Genomic DNA, 21,654 nt, shown 5'->3' on the forward strand with positions numbered 1-21,654 from the left:
CTTCACCTCCACCATCACTTTTCAGTTTTTAAAAGTTGTAAATGTTCTGTGTGCTTTCATTTATTGACCCCAGAAAGTTGCCACAAAGAAATAAACCCACAAATCACAACAAAAAAGTATATTTAGTTTGATTGCAGCATTCAGCTGATAATAGTGGCTGTTCCAATGTCATTGCACATTTAAGAATAATTTAGAACATATTTTTTACAGTTTTGTTCAGAGAAGTTGTTTCACACACCACAAGGCAAATGCTCATTCCTAGCCTCCAGCTCTCAAAAATCCCATCTGCCGTTCTGCACAATCCAGGTCACAGAAAAATCAGGTTTTCTGAACAACCGATGAAGTGACTGAAAATGACTATTTCTTGTGGAACAAATTAAATTCCAGTTGACTGAAGCCTGAAGTTTCTGCAGTGGATATTAAGCATAGTTTTTGGTGGAGTCACTGAATGCGACAACACGGGGCTCTACTTCACAGTTATAATAATTGTGGAACAATGTTTCACAGATTGAAAAGTATGGATGAGCATTTTGCTATTAAACAGTCATTTCAGCAGAGACATGCCGTTCTTTAACTAGGCTGCTGAGGTGTAGGCACATCTTTGAGTTGTAAACCAGCATTCCATTAGTAGGCTTCTTCTAATAGTGTGTTTCAGAAAAGTAAAAAAGAAAAACGGTTAGTTCAAAAATTGTGGTTTACTAAACAGCTGATCCAATCAGCAGTACATTCATCTGAGGGTACAAATTTTGTGCGTGCTAATATACAGTACAGCGAGCTCCATAATGTTTGTGGCAAAGACATTTCTTTCTTGATTTGGCTCTGTACTCCAAAATTTTACGTTTTTAATCAAACAATTCACATGTGGTTAAAGTTCTCAGCTTTTATTTAAGGTCATCGATACACTGTGGTTTCACCATTTAGAAATTACAGCACTTTTTATACATAGTCTCCCCATTTCAGGGCACCATAATGTTTGGGACAAATTAATGTTATGAAAGAGATCAACCCGTACTGAAGAAACAAACTTCAAAATTCATTCAATTACATGTTTCCTAGGCTGCTCAAAGTGATTATAAAGTTGAAAGACAGGAGCCCGCACATATGTTCTGGAGTTCTGTCATTGAAAGCCAAAGTATAGAGAAATTGTGGAGTCAACACTTCAAAAAGATGTTTAATCATTTCAGTCAGTAAAAAGAAACCCTGCAGTTTGGGATTGAGCTGGCGAGTAATGTTAGAGAGTGTTAGCCAAATAAAACCAAATCTAAGATGGTTCAAGTATCTGCAATACCATGGCCTCAAAAGTAGGGTTTCCGAAGTTATAATTAGTCAAAACCGGACAACAAGCACAGCAGAAACCGTAATCGCAAACAAAGCCAGGAGCTTTCGTACAGGAACTCGAAGCGACGTGACGTGACATTTCCCTCGCAACCGACGACGGACCAGGGAGTCACTGACACCCGAATTCATTGCAGACTACCGGTAAATTTCTTACATCACTTACTCGGACCGGATATGTACAAATAATTTGAAAACCGGACGTCTTGCAACACTACTCAGAAGTGGCGTAACACACAACTCAGTGCTCCAGTGGAGCATTAAGCACGGTTGAGTGAGTCATCCCTAACAGTGTTATTTGTGACTAGTTCACTGCTACATTAAATCATTCACAGATTTATTACAATATTCATGAAATAGAGCAGTCCTCTCCCAACCTACAGCAAGAGGACCATTTCACAGTTTTGCTATTTTCTTACAGCTGTAACTGTTGAATTATGGTAAATATAAAAAGATTTATGTCTTGTGCCAGTCACTTGAAACACTTTAACATTTTTATCGGAAACCCTTTGCTGTATAGTAAGCCATACACAAACCAGTATGGCTAACCAACTACACGGTTATACAGATATCTGTGGAAAGTGGCCCCATGTAAACCATAATTATTGTCAGGCACTTAACCACAGTCCATGCGTTTAACGCTGCAAGCAACATAGAGATGCAGCTGGGACCAGGTCTTTGGTGGGGCCCATCTGGGATTGTGGGTCCAGGCAGACCCAAACCATACAACAGCATTTGATGCTTGAATCGCATGTCCACACTGTGACATTGCATTTAAATCATTTTTCACAAAGCCAAACATGTTTCCAAATAAATTTAACCAACTTTTAAAAATAAGATAAGATAAGATAAGATAGACTTTATTAATCCCCAGGTGGGGAAATTTGGGTGTTACATATACATACTTTCATCAAATATTTTACAGCTTTCATGCAATCGCTTCTCACTCTTGGACATGTCTACAAGGCAGCTAAAAAAACACATTCAACTGAGTTACTTCAAAATAATTACTACATTTGTTGCTTGGAGAAACAGTGTATTGTATGATCAGATAAAGAGAGACACATATACCCATGAATCTAATAATATTTAAAAACCAAAATGTTTTTGCATCCTAAAGTTTTAGTATGGCGATACCTGTAATTTCAGTATTTGTAAGAATTTCATGGTACTTCAGCCTTTCATTTAAATTAATTGCTTGCCCGACTAACTTATTTTTTAGTTAGCTAACAAGCTAGATCATTACAAACATGTCAGTGACCAGCTAAAAAAAAAGAGTAACTTAGTGTAATAAATAATTTCAGGAAATTTGACTTAATTGATTAATTTGCATTGTTTTGCCTCTAGAGGGCAGTATTGTGTATGAACTGTACGTGACCAATATATGTGACAATGTGGTTCTCACATATATGGGCGGAAATTCCATTATCTGGGCAAAAATTTGTCATTATAAATGAAAGATTTACTAATTAGAAATGAGAAAATTCAAATCATTGCTAAAAATCATCTGCCAAAATCGAGAGAGGCTGCGTTCTCTGACAAATGGCACATGGGTTAGGCTAGGTGTGAGGCGGCAGCAGTTAGAGCACATCCCAGGAGCTTGGTGAGAGGGGGTCATGTTACAGCACACCAGGAACTCTGAAACATTCACAGGTTTATCATACGATAATCATTTGACATAGTTTTGCTATTTAAATTAATTCAGACATTCTTGAGCAGTTCCATACGTTTTGCAGATGAAACCCTCAGAATAGCGTTTAGGTGGCTGTGCCAAGGGGTCTCAGACAATGGCCCTTAAAACGATAATGTATGAACACCAGACAAATGCTTTCAAACATTACATCTGAACACTTTCATTAGGTTTGATTTTCTGACGCAGAATACCCCATTTTGCTACTGTGAGATGAACAGTGAAGACCCTGGAACACCCTAGCGCCTACTGAGTAACGGTGAAGCCACACTATAGGCTACGCGGTGACGGCCGCCTGTCGCCGGGCCGCGTCCCAACAATCGGCTGTTTGTGGGCGTGTCACCTATTTTTGACAGACAGTTGTGTTCGTTAAATGTTGACCGGGTTTAATGTCGTATTTCATATTCATTGTCCAGTCTGAATTAAAAAAAAAATTTCCTAATGTATTAGTTGCTAGTTGTTCGTTTCTACCAGCCACCTAGCTAGCTAACCAGATATATAACTTCGAAGGCATTAGCTGGCTAATTAGCCAGACAATGTTTTTGTTGTTGGTTGTTACTCACAAGATAGACATTAGACAGCATAGCTAGGCAGCTGACTAACATCTTTCAGCTCTAGGTTACTGCAAAAATAATTTTTATTCAGACAAAAATTGATTCAGATTTTTATACAGCCGCCGCGTATAGTGTGGCTTCACCGTAAGACCCTAGAACACCCTAGCATCCACATGTTTCTGATCATTTTCAACAGTTCAGAAATTATTTGAGATTATTGTCAGTATTTTTGACAAACAGAGTGTGAGGGTACAGGGATCGAGAATGAGGGTGATGCACTCCTGTTTCCATGTGTAAGAAAACCCTGCTTATATATTTATGTACATGCTGTCTGTCCCTCAGCCTGTGAATTAGCAGTCAGTGATACTTCACAGAGCTGCAGCAAATCAAGTGCCCGGCTGAAAGGATTCCGGATCGTTTCACTGACCTGTTGCTCAACTGTCACAGAACCCTTGAAGCATGAAACCATCACACATATTGAGTAAGACAAACGGCAAACACCAGTTTAGGTTACAGAGAACCACTGGACCTGGGGAAAGATAAGAGGGGCTGCACACAGTTCAAGTAAAAGGTCAGAGTCTCAAAGTGTGCCATGGCTTAAATATGGATTGGAGAAGACGTCGCTGCCACAGAAAGACACATCTGAAACATCTGCTGTACGGCGGGAATTTGCCCCAGGACGAGCGACAAGCTTTATCCATTGAAAATGAGGGTGCTGTAAGGTGATAAACGACAGCACAGTTCATTCTGTTCCCTTAAAACTTACCCACAGCCTGCTGAGTGTTTACCGAGGTTGGCATGCACCCAAAATGGAAAACCTCCAACTCAGGAGTTAAAGAGGAAATACCCTGTTGAGGTTACAGCATATCAGTCACATGACTGTCCCCTTGTAATCCTATAATACAGTGGTAACCAACCCTGTTCCTGGAAATATATAATCCTGTAGGTTCTCATTTCAACCTTAATTTGGTACACCTGACACTGCTAATTAACAGCTCAGCAAGATCTCTAGCCGTTGAATGAGGTGTACTTTGTTTGGGTTGGAGCGAAAACCTACAGGATGGTAGATCTCCAGGAACAGGGTTGATTACCACTGCTGTAATATGTCTTCTACAAGCTACCACTTGGGGACAGCAAATATCTTTTTACAAGAAGAGGCTGGTTTCAGTTGCTGTTCTTTCCAAAGAAGACCTATGTATATTCGTTTATATGTTCCACTTGAAGGTACCCCATTCAGCTGCTGATTGGTGGGGATTTTGATATCAGTCTCTCAAGCCTGGTCTGTAATTTTTAGATTTATTTCTGATTTTCTTTCATTTGAGGTAGTGATTAGCTCAGAGTTCTCATTCAGCCTGGTTGGTTGAATTGCTGCTGATTACATACTAGCTTGTGGGACTGAAATGCAGCTGGCATAATAGCTTTTTGTCCATTTTTCCAAATAAAATCGTATCAACCCATCAAAAAAACAGTATTTTTTTTTTTACAAAAGTTACAATTTGAATAGTCTCTGTCCAGCACAGAGACATGGTTTGCTACTGTATTTTCTGTTATAAGCAGTTTTAAAATACTATTTATCTTTTGATATTTTAAATTACAAAGTGCACATGGACAAGGGCAAACAGCACTGAGGTTTGAGTATCAGATTTGGTAGATGCTGTTTTGTTTCCTTGTAGGATTTGTTGTGAGTAAGGTTAGCATGATCAAGCTTGTTTATCTTGAGTGATTTATGGGAATCGGGCAGAACTTCCTTCCCATTTCCATCGTAGCTACCAGGAATGTTCCTTCACACGTACATACATGCTGAACCATGACAGACCCTCAGAATGGGGACTAGGGGAGCAGTGAAGTTTCTGTTTTTATGTAGTAGTTTTTTTAGATTGTGTGTTTAAAAATGTATAATGAAAAGAACTATAGAAATACAATGTATTATTATTATTATTATTATTATTATTATTTGTGTTTGAATGTTATGTGTATGCAAGTTTATTGGTCTGAATACTGAATGGTCAAGCAGGTATAGTACACTGTAAGTCATTTAGATGAAGTTTCCTTTATGAGCCATAGTTTTATTAAATCTTGTTTTACTCAGAGAAACATCATAATACATGCTTCTCTTCTCTTTTTTTCTGCCTCAGTCTCAGTTTAACTGTGGCTGAATCAAAATCAAAAACATAACAATCAGATGATAAGGTCAAAACTTTGGTTTAAAAGGTTTTACTTTTGTTTTCCGAGAACAGACCAGAGCCTTGCCTACACAGTGGCAGTTAGACAATGAAGACACTTCAGCTTCTCACATCGCCCTCTTATCTGTCACAATTATACATTGATGAGGTCACATCCTCACCCCACAGATGACCACATTCAGACAGGAAACTGAATAGTTTCTCACTCTGTTACCACTGTCTGCCATTGTAGCTAAGTACCTGCTAAATGCATGCACTTTAACAGACGATTTATGAAATAAATTCAAGGTTATAACCGTGGACCTTCAAATTTCCATATGTTATCTATGAAGTAATCAGTTATTCAGTTCAGTGAGGCAGAGTAGCTACCATCATGGCCCCAGCAGAACAGTACCAGCATGCACCACTTACAGCCTGAAGTGTGATACACAGGAACAGGCTTAATACGGAGTGTGGCACAGTGGGTAAGGAACTGGGCTTGTAACTGAAAGGTCGCAGGTTCGATTCCCGGGTAAGGACACTGCCGTTGTACCCTTGAGCAAGGTACTTAACCTGCATTGCTTCAGTATATATATCCAGCTGTATAAATGGATACAATGTAAAATGCTATGTAAAAAGTTGTGTAAGTCGCTCTGGATAAGAGCGTCTGCTAAATGCCTGTAATGTAATGTAATGTAATACATTTGTGCAGATGGCTGACTCTGCTAAATGTATGGTTTATTCTAGCACTAATTGCACACTGCTGCTAGCTCTGGTAGTGTTAATGAGCCTTGAATGCAATTTTCCACTTTGTTAGTTGACTGTAATAACAGTTCAGTTTATTGTAACACTTGGTATTACACTGTTACTTGTTCCTTTGTTTTGTGAACTTCTTTAAATAAGTGTGTTTACAATGTGGATGTGAGGTAAAGCAACAAGATAGAAACAAAACAGTTATCTGGTTCTTTTTTATCTGTCCCTATCCAAACCAGCTCCTCTACCTGTCATGCACGCCATCCTATACCCCTGTCCAGGATCCCCTAACATCCCCTGGTCCCGTCCCCCAATTCCATCCCCCCATCTCCCCATCCCTGGCCTGAAGGGGGCCTCCTCCCTGTTTCCTCTGTTCCTCCATGCAGGGCTACGTGTTGCCGTGGGATAAATATAGCATCAGGAAAGCAGTTCCCCTCTTTGTTCCTCAGGGCTGCAGTTAATGTCTTGCATTTCACTGGACTGCAGTTTCTCTGCAGCAGGACAGGAGCCTATTTCTGCGTCGTACCTGATTTGTGATCTCACATCCTGGACACTTTGCAAAGTAACAGTATTAGCCATAATTTATTCATTAATTTATATCAGGTGGTTAAGACAAGGTTTTTTTAACAAAAGTTTGTGATTACCATGCCCAAGAAAGAACTTTTTTAAAAAGAGAACGCAATCCCAACATCTCTTTCAACTGTCATTCTGTAATCATAGCCTGTAATCAGTCCTTTATCAGGTCGCACGATTGCGATTGACACATCATTGTATGTGTGCTTTTGCTCCAAAATGTATTTGAGACTCCCTCACAAGAACTCACCTCATTCAACTCAAACCCACATTAAAACAGGAAAGGACCATTTACCAAAAAATCTTCAACAGACCCCTCCTTCCACGCACACACACACTCGCACATACACACACGCCTTTCTGCCCGAGTTACTAAATTTTTCCTCTGACTAATAATGATGACTAGATTCGACAGTTCCCAAAAGTTCCTCAAAGAAGCAGCTGGCAGTGTGTGTCCCTATGTGTGTGTGTATGTGTGTTTGAGTGGGTGGTGTGAGTGTGTGTGTGATTGTGTGTGTGCGTGCGTGTGTGTGTTTATGTGTGTGTGTCTGGCTTTTTCTTTGAAGTTCTTGACCTTGTCAGCCTGAGTGTGTCCAAACAGGAAAGAAAAGAAATGTTCAGTTAATAGAAACCACTGTGCTCAAAACAGGGTGGTGTGTGTGTGTGTGTTTGTGTCCACTACAGGGAGCTCTATGATAGGCCCTCACAAGTACCCTTTTTTAATTTACTTATTCTTAAAGTTGGTGACCAAGCCATCGTCTTTATCTGATCAACGCTGAAACTTCCGTTTTACAGCCCGTACGTTGAAAGTAAATGAATTAATAAAGCAGGTTAAATTGAACTGTATTGACCTTTCCTGACCAATATAAGGCAGACAGCGCAGAAAAGCACACAACGGGTGGTTTCCAACCTGAATTCTGGGGAAAGAGGCTCTTAAACGTCATAATTCCAGCAATCGTCCAAATTCCTTCAGTCAGTGATTTTACATGATGGTAAAAAGTGTCACTGCAGTTCTGAGGAAATACAAGAACGACTCCCACCACTTCTCATTTACTCTGATAGGCTGAGGATTTTTATTATTATTCTTTAATAAGATATATTCCTGTAGACTAACCGCTTAAATGTGTAAATCCTTCAGTAGTTATAGGCTTTATTTTCTCCCAATTCTGGCACAATATGTAAGCCTTCTATAAATATTTGAATTGTTCCATTTAAAAATTTTTGTCCCACATTTAATTTTTTATAGCCTACATCTCAATGAATTGTGATGGTTTCTTGAAGACTAGATCTAGAACTTTACATTCTAGACATACATTGACTGTATTAACGCCATAACTGGTTGCTTTGTTTCACTTAAAATAATTCCAGGCTCCAGCTGATTAATGAATAACAAAAACCACACTGTGGTTGAGGGATGGTTTTCAGAAAAATATTCTGCAAGAGATTGTGAAGCGCAGCACGTCTTTGAAGCTGAGAAGATGTGGTGTCGCACAGTATCATTACAGAGCATTTTAAATGATACTTTCTTCTGATATGTGTGAGTTGTCCCTCAGAAGAGCAACAGAAAAGCATTGCAAAGAGCCCCCAAAAGCCACGTCTTCCAAGGTCGCTGCACACACAGCTGGGACGTAAAGGGCGTGGGCGAGCGAAAGCGGAACGTCAGCGCCATCAGTGCCACCAACGCCCTTCCCCGGTAGCGTTAAAGACGCTTGGATTTCAACCGATGTCATCAGAGAGGGCCTCCCCTTCTCCTGCTGAGAACTGGGGACCCGCGCACCAGTTCTTCGTTAACGTTCAGGGGCCGGCTCAGAGAAGCCAGTGAGTCTCAGCGAGTGGTGGACTAACTCCCAGCCACGACTAGGCGCCTGCAGAGAGATCATTTATAAAAGTGCTCCCACAATGTCATGAATTAAACAGCACCGCTTTAAAGACAGAGGGAGATCAAGGAGGATTCTGCAAACTTAACCAAACAACTGCAACCCTAACCCCCCCCACCCCAGCTGGTCTCGCAGGGCTTCAGTAGCCCCAGACTCACAAGTTCCCTCCTTTTTCACTTCTCTCAGATGTTCCTCTCTCTCCCTTTGGGGAATTCTCTCTTGCAACTTCAGACACACACACACACACACACACACAAGCATACACACACATGCACAAACATACGTACATACGCACACATACACACAGATGCACACACGCACACATCACATACCCACACACACACACATGTACACAGATGCACACACACACACACACACACACATACACAGATGCATGCACACACACACACACACACGCACACAGGCAGGCAGACACTACTGTTTGTGTTCTAAGAGGGGCATCATTGATCAGTCCACTCTGCTGCTCAGGGGAACTTTTCTGAGGGCATTCAGAGAGCTTTTTTTTCCCTCCTTTGTTTGTTCTGGTTTCCTGTTTCTGTTCAGTTCCCTGAGTAAGCGACAGGAACTACCTCCCCCCATCTCTCTCTCTCTCTCTCTCTCTCTCTCTCTCTCAGACGGTGCTGACCACAGCCAGTAGGCAGCAGGACTTGGCTTCTTTCTCTCTTTATTCTTCTCTCCTCCTCGTCCTCAGGCTTATTATCCTTGACACCCTCCAGTCAATACGAAGCTGCGGACTCAGCTGTCTCTGGTCTCCCTCTCTCCCAGGGGGCAAGCAGGACAGCTCCGGGGGGCACACGGACACAGCTCCGGGGTAGGGGGGGGGACACAGGGATGGAGGCTCTGGCTCTCTACACTTTCCGAGCCACGGAGAGCGATGAGCTCAGCTTTCAGAAGGGAGACATCCTGAAGGTAAGGCACGCGGACACGCGAGCCCCAACGCACTCCCCCCGCCGCGCATCTGCTGCTCGGACACTCCTGCAGCACGGCACTGTGCAGCACGCGAGCATCAAAAGAAACGAAATCAGCGCTCGGCTACGCGGGGAACTTTGGGGGGGAAAACCACGCAGGGAGTGTTGCTCGATCTTCTGAGACCATGTTGAGTTTAAACGCCCTGTACAATCGCTTGTTTTGACTTTTGAAATGTTTACTAAGCCAAAAGAGAAAGAAATGTATACTTTAAAAAAACTGGAAAATAATGCTATTTCCTTAATATTCCAAATATTAAGTCAAAATATGTCTGAACAGGAGAGCTGGAGGACTGAGGGGACATGTTCTTCCTGCAATTAATATTCACAATAGTGACATTTGATAGACACCCCACTAAATTCATGTTAGTGGTTTGTTAGCCATCTAGCAGGACATGGAGAACAGTATGGAAAACAACTAATTTTTTGTGTTTGTGTGTGTGTGACATGAGGAAACCAAAGCCTACAGAATCAGCAGTTCAGCTGTAGGCTAAATGTATGAGCTGACATTAGACCTAGTTAATCCCAGTGACCCACCACTGCCTCCAGAGTGGTTGATGCTGTCACTTCGGCGAATCAGACGCCGCTGCTGTTTGAAATGCTAGCCATCTAGCAAACCAGCAAGCTAGCTAATTTAATTTCCATCTGATAATGAAGTCATACAATAACATCATTTTTGATGTTATTTATTCACTGTATGTAGTCTACACCCGGCTTATAAACAGCCAACTTTCCATTAGTGTTGAAAACAACTTGGGCAGCATAATAATTATTTTTGCTTTCATGATAAAAATTTAAAAAATCTTTCCAACACTCAGTAGAATGGCAAGTGCTTGATGTCATAGTAATTATTTTCTTCGATTCTTTTTATTTAACATGATGGTTTTGATTGCACAGGGTCTTTATGCTCTTGATTGTTCAGGCTGCTTATAGATCTGTTGTCATGGTTACAGATCACCAACATGGAGGATGACCCTAACTGGTACACAGCTGAGCTGACGGGGCACAGAGGCTATGTCCCCAAGAACTACATTAACGTGCGACCCCACGCGTGAGTACTACTGTCCAGGTGAAACGTGCTGCTGTCAGCTAAAAGTAGAGGTGCATTATGGGGGTGGTGGTGCTCCAGCCAACCAGACGATTGTGAGTTTGTATCTCAGTTACGGCTCTGCTGGGTACTGTAAACTGTGTTGCTTCGCTGAGTGTCCTGCAGAATGATCCACATGCATAAGTGAACAGTAAGCTCTTAAAAATAATATTGTGCACATCCCAAATTAACAATGGAAGGGGTTTAATATAATGTGCTGAAAACTATATAGACAGAGGAAGAGAGATACTTGTCACTATATTTTGATTTCATTCACAATTTAAATAAACACTGATACAGAACAGAAGGGAGCTTGTCAGTAGGGTTGAGGCCAGCTGGGATACACAGAAAAATGTCCAGTGTTAATTCAACCCTAACCAAGTATATATGGTCAGTGCGGGCCCACATATACATTATAAGAGCTGATTTAACACTGGGCATTGAATGGTGTAGTTTGCTAATCCCTTGCTTAGGGTAACCACAGGCCCCTTGTACAGGTGGTTTGCGGGACGGGTCTCCAGACAGGTAGCCGAAGGGCGTCTTCGACAGCAGGAGTGCGGGGCGTTCCTCGTGCGGGAGAGCGAGAGCGCTCCAGGGGAGTTCTCCATGTCCGTCAGGTGAGCTATCCACGGGGACGCTTAATCACCACGCACCCCAGTCTCCCTCGGCAACAGCTCAATGCGGTTCAAGTACAGAATGCAGGTCATCAAGGACTTCTGACAGGAGAGATAAGGCATACAGTGCATATGTGACGGATGATGTTTACACAGACGTTTGTTGCCTGTTTCACTGGCTGTGTATTTCCACGCATGTATGTGTGTGTGTCTGCGTGTGTGTGTGTGTGTGTGTTACTACTCCAAGGACACAAGGCCTTGACGTCAGATATTTTTTCCTCTGTGCAGCATATCTGCTGACGAACTTCCTAAAGGGTGAGACAGACACAGACAGATGGCCACTAACACAATACAGAAATAACTCTTACGGAAAAATGCATTTATCATTATATTTTTGAAGAATGATAAAAGTCCACATATTAACACTACATTGCAACATGCTCATTTTTGGTAAGAGTGCTGAATCTCTGCCAGGCCAGCTTTAACTGGCCTCATAGTTTTATTCTGTTTCCCCCGGCGATGTACTTATTTACTGGTAGTCTGCGGCCTTGGTCATGTGCTCTGTGACTAAGGGAGGGGCTGAGCTTGCAGCGAAAGCGGCTATTTAAAGCTAGCGCAGGATGAAGCAGATAAAACCTCCCCCATCGATGAATTCATTTGGTTGTTTTGCATTGAAGTTATAAATATCGCGCCTCTTCACCCAAACTCATCCCTGGGGACAGGAATATTTCCATCTTAAGTAAGTTCTGATGCTTAGTGTAGAAGAACAGACAGAATAAAAAGTTTATCACAGGTGACAAATTGAGAGCTGGAGAGTACGTGACTTTATGTATTGTTATTTGGTTCTGTGCAGAAGGGACCTGCTTCATGGGCCTCTGACTGTTTTCAGATTCATTCAGTTAGCAGGGGCGTGTCCAATGGGGTGGCCACTGGCCACCTCTGGAATTTGATCAGCCACCCCAGGTGCCACTCTTATTTTTCCACCTAAAATAGTCCATTATTATTGGCTAATATAGCTGTTGGAGATAATGTGGCCCCCCTTAATGAATCTGTGACCCCCCTGGCAACCTCATGAAGAAAGACCCCGTGTTTGGGGTCATTGTCAGACCTTATTTCCCTGTGTTTGTGGTCATTGTCAGACCTTATTTCCCTGTGTTTGGGGTCATTGTCAGACGTTATTTCCCTGTGTTTGGGGTCATTGTCAGACCTTATTTCCCTGTGCTTGAAGGCATTGTCAGACTGTTTTATCCTATGCTTGGCGTCACTGTCACACCTTATTTCCCTGTGTTTGGGAGCATTGTCAGACCTTGTTACTCTGTGTTCGGGAGCATTGTCAGACCTTGCTACTCTGTGTTCGGGAGCATTGTCAGACCTTGCTACTCTGTGTTCGGGAGCATTGTCAGACCTTGCTACTCTGTGTTCGGGGGCATTGTCAGACCTCATTACCTTGGGCTTGGGGGCATTGTCAGACCTCATTATCCTCATATTGCCCAGTTTGTAATGCCCGCTCTTACACGAAGGCCCATGCTACCTGCTGCCATGACTAGCCCCATCTGAATGGGCGCTGCCAGCCTCACAGGTGTGCAGGAAGGGGGCCTGTGACCTTGCGCCAGCAGATAAGGTTTCTAAGGCGCTTCTCTCGGGGTTGATGGGATATCGGCTTTGATGAGCCAGCTGCGAAATGCCAGACAAACCGTCTGTTCTTTACTGCATTTGGGCTAAATAGTCTGAAAAATACCCTCAAGCTGCTATGTATATGTGCTCCAGCAGGACGCAATACCGCTTAGAAGTTTCTTCATGATTTAGCTTTATGCACAACATAGAAGAAAGAAATAGCATTTTCCTTTTTTAATGAAAACAGTTCTAACTACTTTTTGTATTCACCTCTGTATTGTCAATCTGTGGTAACTAGTTTTGTAGCAATTGCTTATTTGTGTGTTTGTGTGCGTTTGCACTTTTGTGCATGCATTTGTGTGTGTATGAGTAAATGTATATCTACTGTAATTACTCTCATAGCAGTATTGGCAGAACAAACTGCACTACCCACAAACTCCCACAAGGGGAAGCTCGTGGCAGCTCAAGGCTGATTTCACAGGGAACTGATGAGATCACATCAAAATCTCCCTCAAAGCTACACAGTAACCTGTAAACCTCTTTCGGTTCATTCTGGTACATGTGGAGACATGAGGCCCCATTCCACAGACCTGGGTCATACAGTTATCTGATATAATTTTAACCATTTAGACACCAGTAATATTGCCGCAGATTTCTAACAATATTTTCATCAGTATTTAGAAGAAAGATTTGTCTGTCCTTAGTAATAGACCTTACACTCCTGAGGTATCTGCATGAGTGGTTTTACATGTTACCAGCATACAGGGCCGCAGATGAGGGGGATTGGGACACAGGGTGTAACTATTTTTAGATGGGGGTGACATAGCTCAGGAGGTAAGAGCGGTTGTCTGGCAGTCGGCGGGTTGCCGGTTCGAACCCCACCCTGGGCGTGGGTCCCTGAGCAAGACACCTAACCCTTAATTGCTCTGGTGAATGACAGGCATCAGTTGTAAAGCGCTTTGGATAAAAGCACTATATAAATGCAGTCCATTTAAGCTACTACAAAATATTTTGGCCTTGGGTCTGAGAATTCATAGCTGTGGCCTTGCCAGCATATTTAAAAGAAGTTAAAGGATTCCAGATCCAGGTGAGTTCAGGTCCTGTCCATGATTTCAGTCCTGCTGTAATGTTTAAATGATTTAGCTAATCAGGCAGCCTCTGCACAGCGGGAGTCACATGACCGAGAGTCACACCACACGCTCTCATTGTCTGAGGCGGCCAGCAGGTAGACTGCATAAATTTGTGTCCCCGGGAGGCCCCCGATGGGGCTCCAGGGGGCCAGCCAATGCTTTGGGGAAACTGCTGACACCCAAGGCGGGTGATTGAGAAGCATCTGTGCTTTACTCAGAGGGCAGGGAGCTGGGAGAGGTTTCCTGGGCTCCCTAAAGTCATAGCTCACCGCCCCTGCTTCTGAGGGCCTACTGAACCCCTCCTGCACCTCCTTTCATGCGTCCTTCTGTCTTAAAATTCACGTTTATTTTAAGCATGACATTTTTACAAACATATTTCTCTGTCACCTGTTCCATAGTGTGCAAAGCTGCGTGAGGGTGCACGTCTGGAAGCTGGCTGCAGGCTATAGCAGAGTGGGATTGCAGCATTATCTCACAGAGTACCATGGGGAGATCCCTACAAGGAGCCACATACGAGCCTATAGAAACGATCATTTTGATTATCCTTCTATAAGAAGACTGAGCTTATTGCAGGCTGTCACAGTGGATCCTCATTATTACAGCGACGCAGTGATTAGGTGCATTTTCTGTCAGACTTCATTTCAGCTACCATTTGAGGAAGATGAGGCCGCCCAAGGGCTGATCTTCCTCTCTTCCTCTTCACGCCTGGTCCTAAGAGCTCTGAAGGGGTTATAACTCCTGTGAGTGAAAATGACAAGGAAATGTTTCTTTCACCTCAGCAGTTAAGAAATACTCGGCTAAAACCAGGCCCAGAGCAAAAATTTTGTATTCATTGTAAAATATATTTGTAATATATGTAATTCTGGGCAACGTACTTCACAATCACAGGCCCTTTGCTCCTCATCGTTGTGTCCCCATCGTTGTGAAATATATATATTTTTAAATAACTTTTTTTCTCAGCCGTTTATAATGACCCAAAATGTGAAAACATACAGGTACTTATTGTATGTCTGCAGATTTTTGGCTTTGATATGCGGCCTAAAAGCTCCCTGCATCTCAAGCAGACATTTTGTTTTTTGTTTTTAAGTGCTCTGCTATTTCTTCATTTCTGAACAGATAAGAAGAACTGTGTGACTCAGCTCTAAACATGGTTCCTGCCTCAACCTATCAGAGAGCAGGCCAAATGTGTGACACATCTCTCAACTGGGCTGCCAACAAACCTGCCCAGCGACACAGACACCCACTCACTGCGATAGCCCGCCAAAAATTAAAACATTAACTTTTCCTTTGGGCCATCAGACGTGAAAAGACATTAACGTTCAGGTCGCTGCTTGCCTGTCGGCTGTCAGTCAGATATTAAGAAAACACACACCCAGAAACTGTAACAATGTTAAACTGTTTGGGGTGATTGGAATGTCACTCCACTGTCAAAAGGAGAAAGAAGTTGATTTGGTTCAACCACAAAATAAAATATCAATGCAAATATCAATTTGCACAAAACCATTTTATTAAATCTCTGATCCATGTGAAAACATAATTTATGGTTGTATTGCCTATGAATTATATATAATCATGTGTTAATGTTATTATTATTATTATTATTATTATTATTATTATTATTATTAATAATAATAATAATAATAATAATAATACATTTTAATTATCAAGTGTTCCCCCTCACTCAAGCCCTAGTAGTCTTTACGTCCTATGCCCTGTCTTTCTACCATGTTTAGTACTTTGAGATTTTGCATGAACATTTTGTAGTTTTATATATTTTTGTAGCTTTAGAAACAAACCTGCTGCGATTGCAGTCTTCTTTTCTCCCCTAGCATTGATTCCCAGCTGTTCAAAAGCAGGAGTCTAAATACCCCATCAGACGCAAGGCAAACTGCAGCTTGCTGGCCAGGGGAACATATTTAAGGAGGGACAGTGCATTGCTGTCCTCTGGTGATTGGCCAGTAAGGCACAGACGCACAGAAGTGAATTCAGCCATAGGCTGTGCTAGCAGGGCGGATTCTCTACATGTGCAGTGGAGCCATCTTGGCAATGTTGGTCTGGAAAATCTCTTCAAAAAGTCTCTCTGAATGCATTACTGCAGTGTTTCTTTGTGACTTATAAATAGTAGAATCTGCAGTGTCCATTTTACACTGACAGAGCACGTTTTGTTGCGTGTAAATTTTCACAAATTTTACTAAAATATTAATTTCACTCATTTTTGAATGCAGGTGCACGTTTACTGAAGCCAGCCGGGCAGCTTGCGAGTTACGTCGCTCAAGGTTGTAACAGCAGTTCCCCACCTGGGAACCAAAGCCGTAAACTATAGCCAACAACGTCCACCCGCCAAACCGCCCAGCCACAGCGGAGTTCTTAAATTCACTTTTGAGCACAGCATAGCCCGGCGAACTGCAGCACATACTGTAGCTGTGCTCCTCGAACACATTCATTTCGCTCCATGAATGAATGAACGTCTATTGGCCTTCTGAGCTGAACTGGGCTTTGCTCCTGCCACCCCAAAGCATTGTTTACGCTCATTCATAATTCTAAGAGAATTCCCCCTACAGAAACGAACACACTGCAATACAATTAGACTAAATGTATTATCACGGTCATAATAAGCTTAAACACATGTCTGCAGATACACAAATGGTTTTTACACTGCCGTAAAATATAAGTATCATTATATGTTGTATAATATAATGCAGTACATGTAACTTTAATTACTTCTATGTCATTCAGTGTTGCTCATTTTAGCTAGCTGAAGAGCAGCAGCTCTCATTTGTAGCATTCTTTGAGTGGGCCATGCTACTCCTTTTGTGTTTAATCAGCATAGCTCAATACAAGCCATATATTTACTGCAGGATTTACTGAGCTGTAATTCCTCTTCAGTAGACAAAAGCGACACTGGGAGAAATGTGATCTATTTGGCACTGTGTTGACAGAGAATAAGTCCTTATGGGAATTCTTCCTGTGAGAACGAGGAGTCCAATAAGAATGTAGAAGATCCTGTTATTTAATTTCCTGTTAGTTTATATGCGCATCAGCCCCATCAAAATCTTACATTCTGTGAAAAGCTTTAACGTATTTAAAAGTGAATTTGTGCATGTAAGTATATGTATATGTATGTGTGTGCACATGTTTGCCTATGAGAGAAAGCATTACAATTACCATTTAACCTCTCGCAACATAAAAAACAGCTTGTGTGTGTGTCGCTCTGGATCCGTGTCTGCTAAACTGATAAATACGAATCATAGGCTGGCAATCCAGTTTCTATGGGGCTTTACGCCGATCGAAACACAAACCAAACAGAGAACACGGCGCTGTTGTACAATCAGACGTGCCAATCATATTTTGTACTGTGTGACGGTAATAACTGATACTTCTGTGAGGACGCAATGGCTGAACAGAAAATGCCGATGCTCACTCTTTCAATATATACACACATGCAGAAATCAAAGTGTATGATTTTCCACATATCATTTTTTTGTTTTGTTTTGTTTTGTTTTTGTACATTAATTAACATACAGTACGGTGCCTTCAGAATGTTCACTGTCATGTTCAACTTTTTTCATAATTTGTCTTCTCAGGTATGTCTTTATGAGATCAGCATATTTATATATATTAATTTTTGCCGATTGCTCCATGCGTATTTAACAATGAATGTTAATATACAAAGTAAATTATATGAATAGGCATTACAATATATTGCACTTTTTTTTACTGCACTCATCCTTATTTGCCGTGCTCTGTCTGTCTCTCTGCCGCAGCAGTTATGGGGATCATGTGCAGCACTTCAAGGTCCTGAAGGACCGAGAGGGCCAGTACTTTGTGTGGGATGAGGCCTTCAGCTCCCTGAACCAGCTGGTGGACTTCTACAAGACCAACAGCATCGCCAAGGAGAGGACAGTCTTCCTGAGGGAGGGGAAGCTCTCGCCAGGGGTAAGGAGCAGTGTGGGGTCACGGCGTTGCCAGGGGCGATGAGCAACACGCCTCTCTAACACCTGACACTGAACACAGGGAGTGTTACATACCCCTGCTCATGAGAGAGAGATGCACTGTCTCCTCTCACCGGATTCTCACATTCTTACAGGGTTACTAAGACTGTTCTCCACAAAGAAATCATCTATTATACAGTCATCACTTAATAATTACTAAACGTGGAGTGAAGCCAGCTAGTGTAATTGTACCTCAGATTTTTCAGTTGGACATGCCCAAGCGCACAGGCGTCTTATTGTCATTTATGACAAATTAAACATATTATGCATGTAAAACGAAACGGGGAGTAATCAGACAGATTCCGTGACGACCAAGGAATAAGATAGGCAAAACTAAATGTGAATGAAAGGACATTTAAATAGCTGGCAATTGAACCTACCTCTCATTTTCTGTCATTAAGCATAATTCTTTCTGACAGTCAGACACTTGCCAAGCCAGAACCCTTCATTGTTTCCTGAAATATGAGCATGTTCAAAAGCTATGCATGGAAGGCAGGTTGTTCTTTGCTGGAATTTGGTATCTGAGCCAATATTCAGATTGAATACACATAAACAAGTTTCCCAAGATCAATTCCTACAAAAGCATCAACAAAATTGTCATTTTCAACAATAAAGGGTATTAAATAATAGAATTTCATTCAAGTTGCTAACGTGCGGCAAAAAGTATCCCCTTCCTACGTTTTAGTAGTACATTAAATTAGAAAACCTGGTGCACATAAATTGTTTAGTGGTGTGATGAAAAATAATGGTGGAACCCGACAAGTTTCTCATTGATTGGTTGTTGGTGTGAGAATTCTGATTAGGTCGTTGCTGATTGGTTGTGAATGCTGTAAAACTGATTGCGCTCTCTGTCACCCACAGAAAGCCCACCATGGCTATGCCCTGTTTGACTTCAAACCCCAGCACCCCTCCCAGCTACACTTCCATCGTGGTGATGTCATCGACTTCCTGGACTGCTCTGACTCCCAACGGTGGAAGGGGCGTTGCCATGGCCGCGTGGGCTTCTTCCCCCCAGAATACGTCCAGCCCATCTATCACTGATACCCTCCCCCCCCCCCCCCCTTCGCCAGCCTCCTTATCTGAGGAGGGCGAGGATGCAGCAGACCAAACTACACAAACTCCCACTCCCAGAAATGTATGAATATTTATGGAAGATTTATGGATATCACATCGTTAGTGAACAGAGGATCATGGGACCAGCTGTGCTCACCGACCACAGGCACTGCAGGAGAGGGACAGCTGGGGACCACCTGGATTAAGGGTTTGAAGGGGGATTGGTGCAGTGACTGACGACAGAATGTCCTCACAAACTACCCATGACCTGACAAAATAAAGGCAACACACCTTTCACGGCTTTTTCACAGAGGGAGGTCTTAAAAACTGCGTGTAAAAATGTGCAAAGAACCACTGTGAAAAGCAAAAACAAATCTAAAGACAAAAAAAATGTATCTGACAAAACTTACTTAAGAGGCACTAAATACTCCATTAAGATTTGAGCAAGAATCGTATAAAATTGTTGATGTTCATCTTTAAAATCCATGCCCTAGATACTCTGAGAAGTATTACATTTCAAACACAGAATGACAGCTATACTAAAAAAAATTAACAACAAATAAATGAATGCATTGATGATTATAATGATCAATATTTGCAATATGTTGAATTTTCCATTTTCAATGTTTTTAACATCTGACTCACTCCTGCTTTTTCAAACACAATTTTTTGACTGCATTGTTGAATCAGCTGAGCCATTTCAACAGACAGCTTCTTTCAACTTGCTTAGTGTAAATACTCTATTCATATATAAATGTACAAATTAATATTCTAATATTTAACCATGCGGGTGAAGAGTATCTTTATTCTTGTATCACAGCATGGTCAGTATTTCCTGAGATAATTATTAGCATGTGTACAGTAAACAGAAGGCAGATCACGCTTATCACTACAGGCTCCCAGTGTCCATATGCTTTTACATCATAACCGCACACTTATTATGCCTGATAATTGTAAAGATATCATAAAAATAAAATTTTACTTGACATAATACATTGTCAGTGTACTGTTTGGAACAAGCAAAACAAAAACATCCACCGTCCAGGTGAATAAGTCTGTAATCATCCAGGGTATGGTTTAAAACTTCCATCTTCAATTGCATATTTTTTACATTAATCTTGTCAAAATGATCTCCACAAACTTTAACATGTACAGCTTTCCTGGGGCCAAACTATTTGAGCTAATTTGAGTGGGAGCAGTCTACAAGTCTCACTGTGCTGGTTTAGGGCAGGTGATCATGGTATGATTTATGCAAACGGCCAAATCAGACCAGCTAAGCAGCAGATGACGAAATTGGTGCAAAGTGCACTGACTGTAATGTGAAGGTGCAACACTAGGCAATTTATCCCTCATCTAATCCTGTCTTTTCAAATTAGCATTGCATTTTTCAGTTTAAGGGAATCCCTCCTTAAATGCCAATATAACAGCAAATAGTAATACAATAACAATAATACAAAAAAATTACAATTAGAAAACAAATAAAATGAAAAGAGGAACTGAACAAACACATTGGCCATGGCAGTTAAAAAGAGGAAATGCACACAGCTGTATCTGTGTCAGCATTGTTCTTCAGAGAAGGGCATAACAAGGTCTAAGTCGAAGAAGATATAGCAACACATGGAAACAAACTGCTTTCATTTGGAGGAGCACAGGAGCACTGAAAGAAGCGATTTTCAGAAGAGATATGCTTTTCAATGCTCAATAAGTGAGCAACTGTCCTGAGGTCTTTCACTGGCAGTTGCACGTGCTCCATGGTCAGTCTAAATTTCCCCATAAATCTCTTCCTGGGTATTTATATCCCTTCTGAGTGAACAGGGGTGTGATTACAAATTATGACCTGGTGAGCTACTCTAAATCACACATTAGTGAGATATGACGCTTTATTTCCCTGTGTTTCCATATGAAGTATCTGCCAGCATGCTTTTCGTCGTCAACAGCTCAACCGTCATGATCGCGCAAGTTCAGAAACACGATCCCGACGTTGTCAAAACACTGTATCTCACGATCTGAACCTTAACTTTACTGTAACGTTGTTGTGACAACATACTTCGTTACCTGGGTCGACGTGTTAAGTTTGGATCCACACCACACGCGCCTTACGCAACCTTTGGAATCTTTTTTTTTTTTCCCCTTAATGTGAAAATTGCTTTGTATTTATAACATTGTGCGTACATCATTAGATTGTCTTTAAGTTTTATTCCGGACCTGATTTACACGCTGGAAATGGGTGGTTA

General features: G+C 41.7%; 1 protein-coding gene across 3 annotated transcripts; it reads left to right on the forward strand.

Moving 5' to 3' along the window:
- Positions 1–9,395: 9,395 nt before the first annotated feature.
- Positions 9,396–20,411, forward strand: LOC135243421 (GRB2-related adapter protein-like). 3 transcript variants are annotated; one of them, XM_064315235.1, is made up of 5 exons: positions 9,409–9,874; positions 10,884–10,981; positions 11,515–11,634; positions 18,140–18,311; positions 19,229–20,411. In XM_064315235.1, the coding sequence occupies exons 1-5, from the start codon at positions 9,797–9,799 to the stop codon at positions 19,406–19,408; spliced, it is 648 nt and encodes a 215-aa protein (XP_064171305.1). In that variant the 5' UTR covers positions 9,409–9,796; the 3' UTR covers positions 19,409–20,411. The 3 variants fall into 3 exon arrangements, with proteins under 3 accessions (XP_064171307.1, XP_064171305.1, XP_064171306.1); XM_064315236.1 differs by having other exon boundaries at positions 9,445–9,874; positions 18,143–18,311; XM_064315237.1 differs by lacking the exon at positions 11,515–11,634 and having other exon boundaries at positions 9,396–9,874; positions 18,143–18,311.
- Positions 20,412–21,654: the final 1,243 nt, after the last annotated feature.

The sequence above is a fragment of the Anguilla rostrata genome, chromosome 17 (genome assembly GCF_018555375.3).
Source record: "Anguilla rostrata isolate EN2019 chromosome 17, ASM1855537v3, whole genome shotgun sequence".
NCBI lineage: Eukaryota > Metazoa > Chordata > Actinopteri > Anguilliformes > Anguillidae > Anguilla > Anguilla rostrata.